This window comes from Myotis nattereri (genome assembly GCF_964212035.1).
Source record: "Myotis nattereri genome assembly, chromosome: Y".
Taxonomy (NCBI): Eukaryota; Metazoa; Chordata; class Mammalia; order Chiroptera; family Vespertilionidae; genus Myotis; species Myotis nattereri.
Window position 1 is genome coordinate 36,176,469 of NC_138094.1, and position 17,826 is coordinate 36,194,294.

The 17,826-nt window shown below is 44.3% G+C and overlaps 1 protein-coding gene across 1 annotated transcript in view; it reads left to right on the forward strand.

The window, feature by feature from the left end:
- Window positions 1-4,173: 4,173 nt before the first annotated feature.
- Window positions 4,174-17,826, forward strand: part of LOC308512437 (centriole and centriolar satellite protein OFD1-like) — a gene marked incomplete at both ends in the record, with an annotated part of 61,116 nt that continues 47,463 nt past the window's right edge. Inside the window, 5 exon segments of the mRNA XM_081082189.1 lie at window positions 4,174-4,186; window positions 11,976-12,083; window positions 13,324-13,460; window positions 14,085-14,206; window positions 14,208-14,247. Of these exon segments, the coding sequence (XP_080938315.1) occupies window positions 4,174-4,186; window positions 11,976-12,083; window positions 13,324-13,460; window positions 14,085-14,206; window positions 14,208-14,247 (420 nt within the window).

Genomic DNA, 17,826 nt, shown 5'->3' on the forward strand with positions numbered 1-17,826 from the left:
GTGGGGGGGGCATGTGGGTGCAAGCAGGCCAGCAGTGGGGGGCGGGGGGAGGTCAGCTGGGGTCGAGCAGGCCGGCAGGCAGAGTGGTTAGAGGCAATGAGGCAGGCAGGCAGGCAGGTGAGCGGTTAGGAGCCAGCAGTCCCAGATTGCGAGAGGGATGTGTGACTGCTGTAAACTGGCAGTAGGACATCCTTCGAGGGGTCCCAAATTGGAGAGGGTGCAGGCCAGGCTGAGGAACACACTGTCCCCCGTGCATGAATTTCATGCACCGGGCCACTAGTAAAAATATAAACAAACAGAAAAAAACAAAGATAACATGCTAAAGACCACAAATTTATTATATGGCAAAAGTCAAGATTCAAAAATATCTCCCCTACTAGCAGAATTAGGTGGGAAATTAACAAAGTAGAATTTAATAGGATGCAAAATAAAGTCTCGTACTAGGGCTTTAAAAAAAAAACAAAAAACCTGCACAACAGGATAACCTAGTTTAAGACCAGTGCATCTACAAAAACACATTTTCGTTTATTGCAAGCTCAACAAGAGGCAGCAGTCTGAAACAGTGGTCCCAAAAAGCTAATGCAATTCTAAGTTGCATTAAGAGAAGACAATGTCCTCTTCACAAATAATATCATCCTGGGGACCATACTCAGTTCTGGGAATCACATTTTAAAAGAATCAATAACTGAACTGTGTGTTGGGAGAAGGGTGGGATCTAGCCTAGGGAATATTCTGCACAAAAGCTAGTGAAGGAACTGGGGATGTTTAAACTGTTTTATTTTGTTTTTCATCTCATCTGTAAAGAGGATATGCTGCATAATGGAAAAGGGAGTGGACTAGGAATGGCAAATGGGTTTCCTTTCCTGAGCCAGTTCTAATCAACTGGTAGTGACTCCCAGGACCTGGTGCTGAGAAAGATTCTGAGAGTAGAAAGGAGGGAGTGAGGGCAGAGAGAGAGACATCAACTGGTTGCCTCCCACATTATCCCAATCTGGGGATTAGGGGAGTAGAGGAGCAAACTGCACCCAAAGTAGGTACCTCTGACTGGGAATTGAACCCAGGACCCTTGGGTATGCTGCAATTCTCTAACCACTGAACAACACCCACAAGGCTTCAGTGCATCTTAGTTCTTATACCATTCTCTGGCTATGTTTTTATTACCGTGTTAACATAAGAAACATTCAAACCTGTAAAGAATTTTGTGTTTATTTGAGCAAACTGTCGACAAGTGCCTGGAAGCAGTACCTCAACGGATTGGGAAAGTGCTCTGGAGAGTGGTGGGTTTTCTTCTATTTTTATACATTACAACCAAAGGAGGAGACATAGGTAGGTTACAAGAAATTCATTGGTGATAGATTAGAGAGGCGGGAGAAACCAAAGGGGTCTTGGGGGTGAGGGAGAGAACCTGTGGGACTGGATAAAAAAATAAAATGATAGACACATACTTAGAAGGGTGTAGGATAGCCAACAGTCAACAATTAACATGAGAACAATGAAGGAATTAGTGGTAACAGTCCGGGAGCCCAAGCACATTAGGTTGTGCCACAAGGGGCCCAGAAAAAGGGAAGTTACAAGTTACCCAGATATTTCAAGGGTATCCTAGCTAATAAAAGACAAAAGGGTAATGAACCGTACCTCCGCTATGCTTCCCATTGGCTAATCAGGGCGAGATGCAAATTAACTGCCAACAAAGATGGCGGTTAATTTGCATACATAGGCACAATGATGGGAGGCGAAAGGGGAAGGACAGAGGAAGCTGCCTGACGCTGACAGTGATCGGAAACCCAGGCAGCAGGCAAAAGCCGGGTGGCAGGGCAAAGGGGGGGAACCTGGGCCGCCTTTGCCCTGCATGAACTATGCAGCTGGGAGAGGGGTGTGCGGCCGCTGGGAGCAGGGCGGGAACTTCCCGGGGTTTGCAGCAGGCAGCTGGGAGCAGGGCGGGAACTTCTGCCGCATTGTCATGGCAATGCGGCAGAAGTTCCCGCCTCGTAGCTGCTTGCTCATTCACTTACTCGCTCATTCATTCACTCATTCACTCACCCATTATTCACTCACTCACTCACTCAGCAAACCCTCTCAGGTCCCTGGCACCAGGCCAGGCACTGAAGTTGAAGCAGGATAAGACAGAGCAATGTCCTCAAGATGTTAGTAATTCAGTAGGGCGAAGCAGGCACATGAACAAGGCAGTTGTACGCACAGATGCAGTGTACTGGGTTCAGTGAGAGCAGTAACTAATGCCGACTTTGTTCTCTTGATACAATGGGGCCTCGGGAGCCAGGCTGCCCCAAGCCTGTAGGCCTCTGCCTAGGCCAGGAGTGGCTGGGGTCCAGGAACATGACAGAAGGCGCAGGTCGGGCTGAGGGGTCTGACCCCACCCCTCACCCTCACCCCCGAGTGCACAAATTTTTGTGCACCGGGCTACTAGTCTATCTATATAAAAGACTAATATGCTAAGTGTCCTGCCGTCAGGGTAATACGTTATGTCGCAATGCCCAGCTTCCTCTCCCTAGCGACTAGCCTCCTAGAAGTTTCTTCAGCCCAGGAACACAATTTGCTTTATAGCCAGGTAGAAACATTCACAGTTAACCAAATGTCTGTGAAGTGTTTTCCTGTGCCTCATCTCATTTGATCCTCACACAAGTCCTGGAGTAGGTAGATCGGAGACTTGGTAGAATCCTATTTTCTTTTCATTAAACAGAAAATGAAGATTTAGAAAGTTTAGAAACTTGACCCAACTGAAAAGAATTGAGAAATGGTGGGCCCCCCCCCGCCCCCCCCCCAACCCCCCCTTCCCCCGCTCAAAAAGAAATAAAGAAAAGAAATGGTGGACCTTAAAAATGACTTCAGGATTTTTCACTGCACAAAATATAGTCAAACACTGCTGCAAATTAAATATTTTACCCTTTGTTCTCCCTGCGTGATCTACAATAATAATGTGCTTCTTTGTGTTGATATTTACTGCTGTGTTGCTGACAATTACCTGAAAAAGAAGTTGGAGTGCTTCACTGGGCTGGAAAAAGTTTAGCTAAATCAGAAAGCAGCTCTAATTAACAAGTTTGTTTTATATCTATAAAAGGGTAAGTTGACTCGCACATGGGTGATACATATAAAGCTCTCATTGGCAGCAATCACATGCATTTCAATCTGTCATTGTCGATCATGAATTTGGTTGACACTTCTATTATTGAGAAAGGGTGAACAGGGATATTAAAATATTTCTTCTAATTAATTTCCTTTCAATGTGCACAAATTCATGCACCAGGCCTCTAGTGTTATTATAGATGCAAAAAGACAGATAGGCTCAGTGAAGATACTGTCCTAGAATGTAACTACCCACTATTACTGCTTTTGGTTAAAGTTTAATTTCCGATCGTCCTTTGTGGTTACTTCAGGTCTTTGAGTTTGCAAGACCATCATACAGGCCTTCCCTGAGCTTGTCAGGTTACCATGTGGCCCCTTTCACCCACAGCATCTTGGTAAGCCAGCTTACCTTTATCTTCCTTGGTATGCACAAGAGTGGGTACTTGCCATGGCCTGTGTTGCTCGGTGGTTAGAGCATCAACCTGAGCAGCAGAGTCACCTATTGGATTCCTGGCCAAGGGCACATACCTGGGTTGCAAGTCCAAGCCCACAGTGGAGTGGAATGGGGGTGCTGCAGGAGGCAACCTATAGATGCCTCTTTCACATTGGTGTTTTTCTGACTCCCCCCCCCCTCTGCTACCCTCCCTTCCTTCCAGTCTCTAAAATCAATGGAAAATATGTCCTTACTCCTTGGGAGAGGTACAAAGAAAACCAAAAACCAAAAAACGATAAAAAGGTAGATACTTAAAGTTTAGCTCACTGATTTTCAACCAGTGACTTTTGCCTCTCCAAGAACATCAGGCAATGTCTGAGACATTCAGTAAGGTCAGAACTGGTAAGAGGCGCTGCATTTAGTGGGCAGAGAGGCCAGGGATGCTGCTAAATCACCCGGCGGTGCACAAGACGGAGCCCCCTACAAAGGGTTTTCGGGTCCCAAAAGGAAACAGTGCCCCGGTTACTGCGTGACTTAATGAAAGGCAAAATAAGCAAAGCCCGAGCTGGCGGAGCTCGCTGGGTGCAATGCCTGGGCTGTGATGGGACCAGCTGGCCAGGGGATAGCCAGGTTGGGTCCAGCGCCCTAGGCCCAACAGGATGAAGACACAGGGTTAACACCCAGATCCCGCAGGCCCCGGATGTGGTGCAGAGCACATGGCTTCTCCTCCAATCCCTGCTCTAGCCCAGGGGTCCTCGCGGGACTCGGAGGCCAAGCTCTCGCGAGAAGTGGGCGGAGCTTCAGGCGGTTGTTGGCATTGACTTGGCTGTAAAGCTCTGGGTTCCCAGATTCCCGGATTCCTGGATTCCCGTGCTGGGCTGGCTGGGTCTCAGGGAGAGGGCGGGATCGGCTGTGAGGCCCCCACCCGCCGCGAGGTGCCTCCACTTCCAGGGCCGCGGGTTTCACAGCCTCGCTCCGTATCTCTACTCTCCAGCCGCTGGTGAGAGTCGCGCCCGGTACACAACCCGCTCACCCGTGGCAAGCCGAGGGGAGGAAATGTGTTTATCCGCCATTTCCTAGTTCGAGTGGGCGGGAGAGCCTTGAGGTATACCCGTTCCTCTTGATTCCCGGCCCGCGGTTGGGCTCTGAGGACAGGTGAGGAAAAAGTACCGGGAGCACACGTGAGGAGATGTAGCATCTTGTTTGTTTCCGTTAAAGCACCAACCCGGTGCTCGGGTGAGGAGGCGAACCTTCTTGCTTGTTGTCGTGCAAGCGCCGTCCCCGCTGGGCTTTCGTGCTTTCCCGCTTTCCCGCAGGTCAGCCACTGTTCCGTCTTCAGAAATTCCCGTGCCCGCTGCCTGCCTGGTAACCGTTGGCATCTTCTCTTCCAGCTCACCGTGCCCCCCAAATATGACGTGTTGAGTCAAGACGAACTACGCACAAAGCTGTCCCAGACCTTCAAGCGCCGAGGTATCCTGGACTCCCTCAAGGTGTCGGCTTGAGGCATATCTGTTCTGTAACTTTTACAAGTGGAAGCGGTGACAGGGAGTCCGCATTTAAACCCACTGGGTCTTGGTTTTAAAAATAATATGATATGCAGGTGGTATTGGGGAGTGACGCTTTTATGTTTTGTAGAACTCGTTATCCTGGAAAGCATTCTCAAACGGTTGAGAGTTTGCCCAGTCTTCATATTCAAATAGATTTATTGACTGACATTCAGGTAGGAGCGAGTAGCTGTATAAAATGAAAACATTTTAGCAACAAGGCAAGTTTTGTGAAACTGGTTTGTAGGTTCTTGAATTAATACGTGGTTTTGTAATAGTCATGTTTGGATGAAGGATATTGAGACAATATAATAAGCATTGTGTGCTGCTTACAGTACAATAGTCTGGAGAATGACAGCTTTTTTCTTTAAAATATAATGAAAGCTCTGAAGGTTTCACTTGGGCAGCACATACGTATTAGTATGAATTAACAGCAAGGAGTAGGGTTACCTCAAATGTGTTTTCATTACTATATACAGTTAGATGTGTATTTTACACTTATCAGGGGAAATACTGAGTTTTTCCTTCTCCCCCATTGTTTTCGTAACTTAAAAAACAAAACAGAACACTTTATACCTATCTGAAAAACCCATAAAAACATAGAGGAAGAGAGTCTTTTCTGATTCAGCTATTATTGGCACAGTGGTGTGTGTGTGTATTCTTAGTTCACTGTTGTATAGTGAGCATTTTCCTGTGACCCGAAAAGTTCCTTGAAACCCTCCATTTAAGTGTCCCATGATTGGATGTATGGGTAATTTATGTAGCAGTCCCTGGTGAATGTTTAATCTTGGCAGAGAATAATTTACTAATACACTTTACATGTAAAGTAACATCAGGAATAGAATTGGTTTAAATGTGTTTTCATTACTACATATATTTCAGAAGTATATCTGAAATATAAATGCTGAATAGGTTATAACCAGGTCTGTGCATCCTTCAGTTGCATTTCTCATTTTTGCCTAGGTTACGTGGCATTCTTACATTCTTGTATGACTTTATCTATATAGAAAAGGCTAATATGCAAAGTGTTTCCTTGGAGGTTAGCCCGGGAGACCGGGAATTCGATTGCTCACTATGATGTGGGCTGACCATCGGGGGGTCGCACAGAAAATTGCAGGCAGCGAGCTGGTGTTGGCGGGTTACTGAGGGAGCAAGGAAAGGGGGAAGCAGGAACAGGGGAGGGGGGAACCGCGTGGTGGTGGTGTATGAGGGAGCAGGAAAGCAGGGAACCTGATCAGCCGTGATTGCCAGCCAGGCCTAGGCACCCTACCTATGCACTAATTTCTTGCATCAGGCCTTTAGTCCTGGAAAATAAAAGGCCATAAGCATTTTTTTAAAAATACATTTTATTGATTTTTTAAAGAGAGGAAAGAAGAAGGGTAGAGAGTCAGAAACATCGATAAGAGAGAAACATCGACGAGCTGCCTTCCGCACACCCCCTACCCAGGTACATGCCCTTGACCATAATCGAACCTGGGACCTTTCAGTTCTCAGGCTGATGCTCTATCCACTGAGCCAAACCGGTTAGGGCCGTAGTCGCCAAACTGTGGCTCGCGAGCCACATGCGGCTCTTTGGCCCCTTGAGTGTGGCTCTTCCTAAGCCTTAGGAGTATCCTAATCTACACTAATAAAAGAGAACAATGGTAATTGGCATAAGGCGATACCGTTTTTATTGGCTAATCAGGGCCATATGCAAATTAACTGTCAACAAGATGGCGGCTAACTTGCATATGTAGGCACAATGCAGGGAGGCGAAAGGGAAAGCAGGAAGAAGCCCCCTGCCACTGACAGTGATCGGAAACCCACGGGGGAACTAAGAGCTGAGGGGCAGCCCTTTACCCTGCCTCCCAGCCATGATCGGAGAATCAGGCGCCTTTGCCGCCCTGGCCAGTGATAGCAGGAAGTAGGGGTGGAGCCAGCGATGGGAGCTGGGCATGGTCAAAGCTGGTAGTCCCGGGAGCTAGGGGTCCCTTGCTTGGGCCTAAAGCGAAGCCCATGATCGCGGCGCCCCCCGCTGCCACTGCAGGTCCCCGCTGCCCGGGACAGACACCTAGGCCAGAGGCATTAGGCCTGGGCAGGGGCGGAGCCTGCAACCGTGGGGTGCTGGGGTTCCCCTTCCGAGGCCTGACACCTCTGCCGGAGGCCTCAGGCCTGGTCAAGGGGCCGATCCGGTGATTTGTGATCGGAGGGTGATGAGGGTCAACTCCTCTGGCTGAGGTGTCAGGCCTGGGCGGGGGGTGGAGCAAGCGATCAGAGGGAGATGGGGGTCCCCTGTCCAGGCATGATTCCTGGGCCAGAGGCCTCAGGCCTGGGCGGGGGCCAGAGCCAGTGATCGGGGGGCAATAGGGGTCAACGCCTGAGGGCTCCCAGTATGTGAGAGGGAGCTGGCTGGGCTGAGGGACACTCTCCCCCCACACACACACCCAGAGCACGAATTTCGTGCACCGGGCCCCTAGTTACGTTAATAACAATGTACCTACCTATATAGTTTAAGTTTAAAAAGTTTGGCTCTCAAAAGAAACTTCAATCGTTGTACTGTTGATATTTGGCTCTGTTGACTAATGAGTTTGCTGACCACTGGGTTAGGGCAAAGCACTTTTTTTAAGGCTCTTTGGCAGAGCATGTGTATTCTTCTCAGTATAAATGTCTTTTGTACTATAGGATTTTTGATGTATAAGTACTGTTCTGAACTTGTAGTTATATACTCTTGTTCTTTTCAGGTGTAGGATAGAAGATAGAGGTATAGCAACTCTATTTGTTTCCTGCTTGTATAGTATTGATATGAATACGTTGCGTGGATATAGGCAACATAGTCTTGAGCTCTGCTCAGTTAATATGTTTCCAGATTATATGCAAAGTAGATTAGGACAATATTCAGTAGTTCAGTTAATTTAGAGGTTTTCTTAAAACTCAAAGGAAAACTAACACATTATAACCTTGAAGAAAATTACCCACTTTGAACCTAAGTTTTCATATTTGTAAAATGTGGGAAAATTACTGTATTTCACAGTGTCTTGAGATGTAAATAATATATATGGAAGTGCATTTTTAAAAATATATTTTTATTGATTTCAGAGAGGAAGGGAGAGGGAGAGAGAGATAGAAAAATGAATGATGAGAGAGAATCATTGATCAGCTGCCTCCTGCACACCCTCAACTGGAGGTGGAGTCCTGCAACCTGGACATGTGCCCTTGACCAGAATCGAAACCAGCACCCAATATTTCTTCCAATATTATTTTCATATTCTTCATCAATCCACAGAGAGTTGAGGAAGCAACAGAATTTTCTCTTACACATGCTATCTGAATCAAAGACTGCTGAAATGGACTCATAGGGAAGATAGTTAGAGTCTTCATGTGTTCTGACTAACCAGCAATTCACTTGGAAGCAGGTGAGAACAGCTTCTCTGGCCAGAATCCATGGGCTGCTTATCTCATAGAGTAAGACAAAGTGTGCAGCAGAGTAGTACTAACTTTTGGCCATGGATCTAAAACAACTCCCCCATCAGACCTGCCTTGAGTGTGACGGGGGGCGGTGCCCCAACCCCCCAATCAGCCCTACCCTGAGCGTGACTGAGGGTGGCATCACAACCTCCCAATCCACCCTGCTTTGTGCATGACAGGGGGCGGCGCCCCAACTCCCAAATCAGCCCTGCTCTGAGCCGGACCAGGGACTGCACCTAGGGATTGGGCCTGCCCTCTGCCACCCGGGAGCAGGCCTAAATAAAACGATTCTAATGAAACGATTCTAATTTGTGTGGCAAATCTGTGTATTCCTAGTGCAGCAAACCTGAAAGTTTGTTCCCATTTGTTTTTTTTTGTTTTTTTCTTTTTTGTCATTGAGCTAGACACAACTGAGAAAGCAGGTCATTCACGAATTGATGCACCCTGTATTGAGTGGAAGTCCTCCACCATTTCAGTGGAAGGGAGTGCCCTCTTCTTTTTAAAACATATTTTTATTGATTTCAGAGAGGAAGGGAGAGGGAGAGAGAGAGAGAAATATCAATGATGAGAGAGAATCATTGATTGGCTGCTTCCCGCATGCCCCCCCACTGTGGATTGAGCCCACAACTTGGGCATGTGCCCTTGACTGGAATCGAACCCGGACCCGTCAGTCCCCAGGCCAACGCTCTATTCACTGAGCCAAGCCAGCCAGGGCAGGAGCGCCCTCTTAATAGGCAGGTATACCTGTGTCCCACATGAGAAACCAGAGTCTGCAGAAGTGGGTAATTTGCTTAATGTCACAGGATTTCAAGATGGCAACACAGGGCAGTAAATCTAGATCTCTAAAATGTGCTCTTTAGATAAGAGAAATAAAGAATACATTAATTTTTTTGAAACCTGTTTTAATCCTCAAGTATTAAAGCATATGTTTACCACTTCTTAATTATTTTAACTATATTCCTACACCATTGCCTTTGAACATATTAGTTACATTTTATCTTAAAGGCAGATATAGCAAACTTTCCATATATTTTTTAAATTGACTTAATATTTTAGAGCAGCTTCATAGCAAAATTGAACAGAACGGAGAGTTTCTGTATGTCTCCTCCTCCTTCATGCACAGCCTTCCCCATGATCAACATTTTTACAGTCAATGAGCCTACATGGTGGCATCATTGTCACCTAAAATCCATAATTAACATTAGGGTGCACTCTTTATGTTGTCCCTATGTTTTAATTCTCTTTCTATTAGCTGTAGTTGTCCAAAAGTTTCTTATTCAGAAGTTTTAAGAAATCTTGAACAGTGTTAGTATTTGAAAAACTTGAAACTTAAATATGCTGTATTTAAGTTTGCCTGAGCAATAGTCAATTACATAGTTACTAGAGGCCGGATGCACAAAAATTTGTGCACTGGCGGGGGTGGGGGGTGCCCCTCAGCCCCACTTGTGTCCTCTCACAGTCTGGGACCCCTCGGGAGATTACGACCTGCTGGCTTAGGCCCACTCCCAGGTGGCAGAGGGCAGGCCCAATCCCTAGATGCCTTCACCGCAGCTCTTGGTCGGGCTCAGAGCAGGGCAGACAGGGGAGTTGGGGTGCCGCCCCCTGTCATGCACAGAGCAGGGCAGATCAGAAAGTTGTGATGCCACCTCCAGTCACGCTCAGGGTAGGGCCGATTGGGGGGTTGGGGCACTGCCCCCTGTCACGCTCAGAGCAGGGCCCATCAGGGGGGTTGGGGCTCCGTACCCTGTCAACACACAGAGCAGGGCCCATCAGGGGGTTAGGGAGCTCCCCCCTGTCATGCACAGAGCAGGGCCGATCGGGGGCTTGGGGAGCTCCCCCCATCATACACAGAGCAGGGCCGATCAGGGGGTTGTGATGCCACCCTAAGTAACGCTCAGGGTAGGGCCGATTGGGGGGTTGGGGTGCTGCCCCCTGTCACACTCAGGGCAGGGCTGATGGAGAGGTTGCGGCTCCACCCCGTCACACACAGAGCAGGGCCCATGTGGGGGTTGGGGCGCTGCCACTGTCACACTCAGGGCAGGGCCAATGGGGAGGTTATGGCTCTACCCTGCCACACACAGATTAGGGCCCTGCTCTGTGCGTGACAGTGGGCAGCGCCCAAACCCCCTGATTGTCCCGGCTCTGTGTGTGACGGGGTGGCGCCGCAACTTCCCCATCAGACCTGCCTTGAGTGTGACGGAAGGCGGTGCCCCAACCCCCCAATCGGCCCTGTTCTGAGCAGGACCAGGGACTGCACCTAGGGATTGGGCCTGCCCTCTGCCACCCGGGAGCAGACCTAAGCCAGCAGGTTGTTATTTCCCGAGGGGTCCCAGACTGCGAGAGGGCACAGGCCGGGCTGAGGCATCCCCTCTTCCCCCCCTCCCCCGAGTGCAGAAATTTTTGTGCACCGGGCCTCTAGTACTAATATAAGGGTAATACGCTAATCAGACTGGATGTCTTCCAGACATCCTTCTGGACAAAGCCATGTTGGTGAGGGCCGAGGCAGAGGCAATTAGGGGCAATCAGGCAAGCAGGGGAGAGCAGTTGGGGCAATCTGGCAGGCAGGTGAGCGGATAGGAGCCAGCGGTTCCAGATTGGGAGATGGATATTGGACTGCCGGTTTAGACCCATTCCTGGCAGTTGGACATTCCCCGAGGGGTCCTGATTTGGAGAGGGTGCAGGCCAGGCTGAGGGATCCTCCCTCCCCACTCCCTTACCCCACTCTTTCCCCCTACCCCGTGCATGAATTTTGTGCACCGGGCCTCTAGTATTATATATTTAAATGAATTAATCGTGAAGAACATAGTTAATTAAGCACCTGTTGATTGAGATTTTGTTGTTTTATTGTTTGGGTTTTGCCATTAGAAGCGGTGTGCAGTGTACACTCTTTGTTTCCCTGTGGAAGTGTAGCTGTGTGAATTCCTAGAGGTGAAAAGACTAGGTTAAAGAACACATGTCTTTTTGAATACACAAACACTAACAAATTTCCCTCCTGAGTGATTGAACCTGCCGACTTCCCTGCTTTCTTGCCAGCACTTCACGTATGATCAGAGTTTTAATCTTAGCAGTCTTATTGGGAAAATAGGACCCCTTTGTTTTAGTATTAACTTGCATTTTCTTAGGATTTTGTTTATCGACATTAAATTGTCTTACTGATTTATTAGATCTCTTTAATATTATGAAAGTTAGTGTGCTTTCTCCTCATTATAGCAAATATTTTCTTCCAGTGTGTCATTTGTCTTTTGACTTTATTTCATGCCATATATAAGTTCTTAATTTTTATGTTATTAAATATTTCTCTTTATCACTTCTAGATTTTTGTATCATGCTTGGGAAGGACTTCCTTCAGAAATTATTCTTAAGAGATACATAACGTACAACAGGATAATGTCATAAATCCAAAATTTATAAAGTGACTGAGTAATGGTTGAATGAAAGTTGTGAGACAAAACTATGTACATTGTGTTTTTTAGGTTTTCTCGTGGAGTTTTTAAAAGAAATGGCAGAATATCATCAGGCTAAAGAGACTTGTGACATGGACCCTCAGACAAGTGCAATTTTGCCTAGCAAAGACTCTCTTGGTAATTTCAGGCTTTTTTCCTGATTCCAGGTTTCTATTTTCTTTTTGAATGAAGAAAAAGATCTGCTTTCCTATGTTGTGTGTGTTCCTAAACTGTGTGCAGGTGGAGTGCTCATTTCCCATTGTGTCAGCACAGTCCTATCTTCAGTGCTGCCCCTCCCTCTGTGATCACCAGGTGGATGCAAAGGCCCATGTTCTTGTTTGTTGGGTCAACCCCTCAACTGGGAGGCTCTTCCCTGTGACTCATCTAACTTTATCGTATAGCCATTAACGTGAGAAGATCCTAGACTATTTGCATTGCGGAAAACTAGAGAAGTCAGTGGCCCGTCACTTCATGTTATAGTTGAGGAAACCAAGGTCACCAGATGAAGGAAAAGTGATACTGGAGTCCAAGTTTTCTGGTCCATGATCCAGATCCTTTTCCATGGGACAGCCTTTCTACATACAGTACCATCCTGCCTTTAGGCGTATGCTCAGAAGGGAAACAGGTGGCTAAAATGCTGTGATTAATCCTGGCTCCTCCTTACTCATTAAAAGCAATAACTTGTTAGACAATAAATTCAAATATCTTAATCTGATTCTGCCAGTCTTTTTTTCCTGTGCATACTTTTTAGTGGGCACTGGTGTTTACATGATTGAGATTGCACTCTCGTGTGGGTTTTGCACTCTGTTAATGTTTGATTCTAATCCACATTTGGTTTGAGGGCTTCGGGTCTGCTGCAGAGAGCACTGGAATGAGAGAAATAGCAGACCTGGCTTTTGTCCCAGTTATGCCATTGTGTAGTTGCTAAGCCCTCTGGGAGTCACCTACACTGTGTGGGCACCTGTGTCCTCTGTAAAATGGAAGACTTAAAACTAAGAATCTCTGATTCATTTTAAGATCAGTGTTTTGAACATGTGACTCAGCTTTCACCAAAGACCATAAAAGAACTCTTTGGCACTTGGAGACTGGAAAAAGATGCCATTGTTTTCTGACCTACGTTTTGCTTTCTTTTCCCCTGACTTTTATGATGGAAATTTTCCAGCATTCAAAAAAGTTGAAAGTTTTACAGTTCACCAGTAAGTTTGTATTATGTTTGCTTGATCACTTTCTGTTCATCCAGTAATCTATCTCAATTTTTTGAATTGTTTCAGAGTAAATTGCAGATGCCCCCTGTCCGTATCCCTGTACTCTTTGCTTTTGAACAGACTTCTTGCTCACCTACCCTGAGTCCTCTGCCCTGTTTGTGTTTTTTTAATAGCTGAGAAGCTTCAACATATTGATGATCAGTTTTCAGGTGCTTACCCTCAGCATCCAACATTAGGAACTTTAGAAATAAAGTTAAATGAATATAAGAGAGAACTAGAACAGCAGCTTCAGGCAGAAATGCATGAAAGGGTAAGTTTATCTTGTTGCTGTTAACAAAAGTGGTATTTTTGCTTATCTTTTCATTCTTAATCTTAGGTATATAGGAAAATATCTAGAATCTTTAATAAACTAGAGGCCCAGTGCATGTGTAGGTTCCCTAGTAGCTACCTGCTGGTGGGGCCTCCCTTTCCCTGGCCACCTGCTGCCAGGTGGGGCTGGTCTCAGGGGACGGGCTGCAGGTGGTTGGCCAGCCCCGCCCCTGCTTGAACTCCCGGTGAAGGGGACAATTTGCATATATGGCTTTCATTATATAGTTAATATGATATATACTCTTGTGCATGTTATTATTTTTCTTTCCACTTGCTGTTGTTTCTTTTTGCCTTTTGAATGAGTTTTACAGGAACAGTTAATGAGACCAAAGATGAATTAAACTATAAATATAGGGTGTCCCAAAAATATATAAACACACCTTGAATAATTATAAAGGCAGTGTATATTAAACAACATTTCACAATTGAGCTATCGGCTGTTAGAGTGTGTATACATTTTGGGGGGGATACCCTGTATAATTAAAGAATATTGAACTTAAACATGGAGAATTTGTTACTAATTGTTTAGTATTATTATTTACAATGATTTGTAGTCAATTTGCAGTTGAAGCATTTTAAAAATACTGAAGTAGTACAAATTAAAATGGAAAAGAAAGGAAAGTCTGAGGAGTTAGTGGTTTGGGAATGTTGTTGGAGAGCTTGTCAAGCAAGATCGGAAACCTTCTTGGGAAAAGATGTTCCTTGAGAGAATTCAAAAGCACCAGAAGGCAATATTTTAAAATCATTTACTGGATGGCTCCTTCCTGCAGCTGCTTGTAGATTTGCTAAAAGTCCAGGGGTGAGATGAGACATTTGCTGGAACAGTTGAGGACCTAGAGCAGTGATGGTGAACGTTTTGAGCTTGGCGTGTCAAAAATTTTGAAAAACCCTAACTTAACTCTGGTGCCATGTCACATATAGAAATATTCATATATTTTTTTTGATATTTGCAACCATAATAAAAAAAGATTTATATTTTTGATATTTATTTTATATATTTAAATGCCATTTAACAAAGAAAAATCAACCAAAAAATATGTATAAAATGAACAAAAACAGAAAAACAATGTACATTTAAGAAAAAATAATAATAAAAACAATGATAATCATTACCATTTGCAATGTCATGGATGGAACTGGAGAGCATTATGCTAAGTGAAATAAGCCAGTCAATGAAGGAAAAATACCACATGATCTCACTCATTCATGGATAATAGAGACCATTATAAACTTTTGAACAATAATAGATACAGAGGCAGGCCTGCCTCAAACAGATTGTCAAACTGCAGCGGGAAGGCCGGGGAGGGTTGGGGGGCAGGAGGTAGGGGGGTAAGAGATCAACTAAAGGACTTGTATGCATGCATATAAGCATAACCAGTGGACATAAGACATTGGGGGATAGGGGAGGCTAGGGGACTGTCTAGGGCGGGGGAATAAAGTGGACACATATGTAATACCCTTTGTAATACTTTAAGCAATAAATTAAAATAAATAAATTAAAATAAATAAATAAATAAAAAAAAAATTAAAAATAAAACAATGATAATCAAATGGTACGAAAACTAGAAATTAGTGACTTTTTTGGTGCTGAAGTTTGTCTGCTATTTCTTCGATTGCAGGTTCATACTTGGTGCACTTCAAAGCCAAGCAAGCCCCACTAACATCATGTTAGCCGGTTCCTTTTGTTCATTTTAATATTATTTAATGCTGAGAACAAAGTCTCACAAAAATATGTTGATGAAAAAATTGTTAGCAAAGCCATCGCTAGATTTTTTATATTGCTAAAAGTGTCAGGAACTCTGTTCCAAGCACTCAAAATTTCTTCTTCATAGTTGCACTCTTCATGTTTCAAACGAATTCATTCCAGATTTTCAAGTTTCGACCTTAAGTCGACAAACACGAGTCCAAATGCTACCTTGAAAATCTGCAAGTTGCATCTCTAAATCATCAATTTGCATCCATTGGAAATTATTCAATTCCAAAGTACTGTAAACTACATCCAGATACTTAATTATTTTAATGGTCTGTTCTAGGCTTCTAAATTGGTTGAATCTTTCACTGAACTGTTCAAAGAAAGTGTTTACTATATTCTGGTACATAAGTATAGACTCCATTACACTTGTAGTAGCCTTCTCGAAATACTTTTTCATCTGAGGAAAATACGAGTTTTAGTTTCAATATCTCGCTTGAAAATTTTAAGTTTACTTTCAAAAGATTTGATGTATCCAAACATAACGTCAATATTTTTGCCAAAACCTTGTAATTTTAAGTTCAGTTCATTCATATGAACAGAGAGATCTGTAAAAAACATCAAATTGCTGACCCACTTATGATCATTGATCTGAGGAAAGTTTGCCAGATCCTTATTCTCAATAAATACCATAATTTCTTGAAAGCACTCCACAAATCGCTCAAGTAGTTTTCCTCGACTTAGCCATCTCACACGATTGAACATCAGTAGTCCACTGTAGGTTGAATCAACTTCCTGTAAAAGTACAGAAAATTCTCGCTTGTGAAGGGGTCGAGAAGCTATAAAATTCACAATTTTTGTTACAGCTGACATTAAATCATTCAATTCAGAGAATCCCGATTTGGCACACAACACCTCCTGATGGATAATGCAATGAAAAGGTGCAAGTGGATGTCTAATAGCTTCCATAAACAATTTCAGGAATCCCACTTTTTTCCCACCATCTTTGGTGCCCCGTCTGTCGTGACTGACACAATTTTAGAGATATCAATGTTTAGGACACTGAATGTTTTTATAACAACTTTACATATTTGGTTTCCTGATGTACTCATTGGCTCTTATTCTAACTTTATCAACTCTTCTCTCATAGTGAGACCATCAGAATATCTAGCAATAATGGCTAACCGAGCATATGATGTGACATCAGTAGTTTCATCAAGAGAAATCAAAAAATATTTACATCTATTTAAGTCTTTTTTTTAATTGACTTTGTACGTTTTTGTCAAGATCTGTTATTCTACCTTTTTTTTAAATTAAATCTTTATTGTTCAGATTATTACAGTTGTTCCTCTATTTTCCCCCCATAGCTCCCTGCCACCCAGTTCCCACCCCACCCTCTGCCCTTACCCCCACCCCCTACTGTCCTCACCCATAGGTGTATGATTTTTTTTCTATGTCCCTGATTCTATTATGATCACCAGATTATTTATTCACTTGATTCTTAGATTCACTTGTTGATAGATGCATGTTTGTTGTTCATAATTTGTATCTTTACCTTTTTCTTCTTCTTCCTCTTCTTAAAGGATACCTTTCAGCATTTCATATAATCCTGATTTGGTGGTGATGAACTCCTTTAGCTTTTCCTTATCTGTGAAGCTCTTTATCTGACCTTCAGTTCTGAATGATAGCTTTGCTGGATAAAGTAATCTTGGTTGTAGGTTCTTGGTATTCATCACTTTGAGTATTTCTTGCCACTCCCTTCTGGCCTGCAAAGTTTCTGTTGAGAAATGAGCTGACAGTCGTATGGGTATTCCCTTGTAGGTAACTGAGTTTCTTTCTCTTGCTGCTTTTAAGATTCTCTCTTTGTCTTTTGCTCTTGGGATTTTAAATTATGATGTGTGTTGGTGTGGTCCCCTTTGGATTCCTTTTGTTTGGGGTTCTCTGCGCTTCCTGGACCTGTAAGACTATTTCTTTCTCCAGGTGGGGGAAGTTTTCTGTCATTATTTCTTCAAATAGGTTTTCAATATCTTGCGCTCTCTCATCTTCTGGCACCCCTATAATTCTGATGTTGGTACGCTTGAAGCTGTCCCAGAGGCTCCTTACACTATCTTCGTATTTTCGGATTCTTTTTTCTTTTTGCTTTTCCAGTTGGGTGTTCTTTGCTTCTTCGCATTTCGAATCTTTGACTTGATTCTTGCGCTCCTCTGGTCTGCTGTTGGGTGTCTGTATAGTATTCTTTATTTCAGTCAGTGTATGCTTAATTTCTAGTTGGTTCTTTATCACAACATCGAGGGTTTCATTAGATTTCTTGAGGATCTCACTACATTTATCGGCGGTCTCACCAGTCTTTCCGAGGGCCTTACTAAGTTTATCGGCAGCTTCTAGACAGTTCTTGAGAGACCTTAAAAGTGTGGTTTTGAGCTCTATATCTTCCATTTCTGACATTTGCGTCCTATTTCTTTGTCTCCGCATTTTTTTATCTTTTCTTGGTGCATCCCCTAGTGGTCTTTGTGTGCAGTCTTGTTGTAGTTACGCCTTGATTGTTGTCGGCAATACTGGGGGTGATTTGGCCTCCAGGCTAACTGGCTATGAGAGCTATTCTGCCTTTGATAGTATT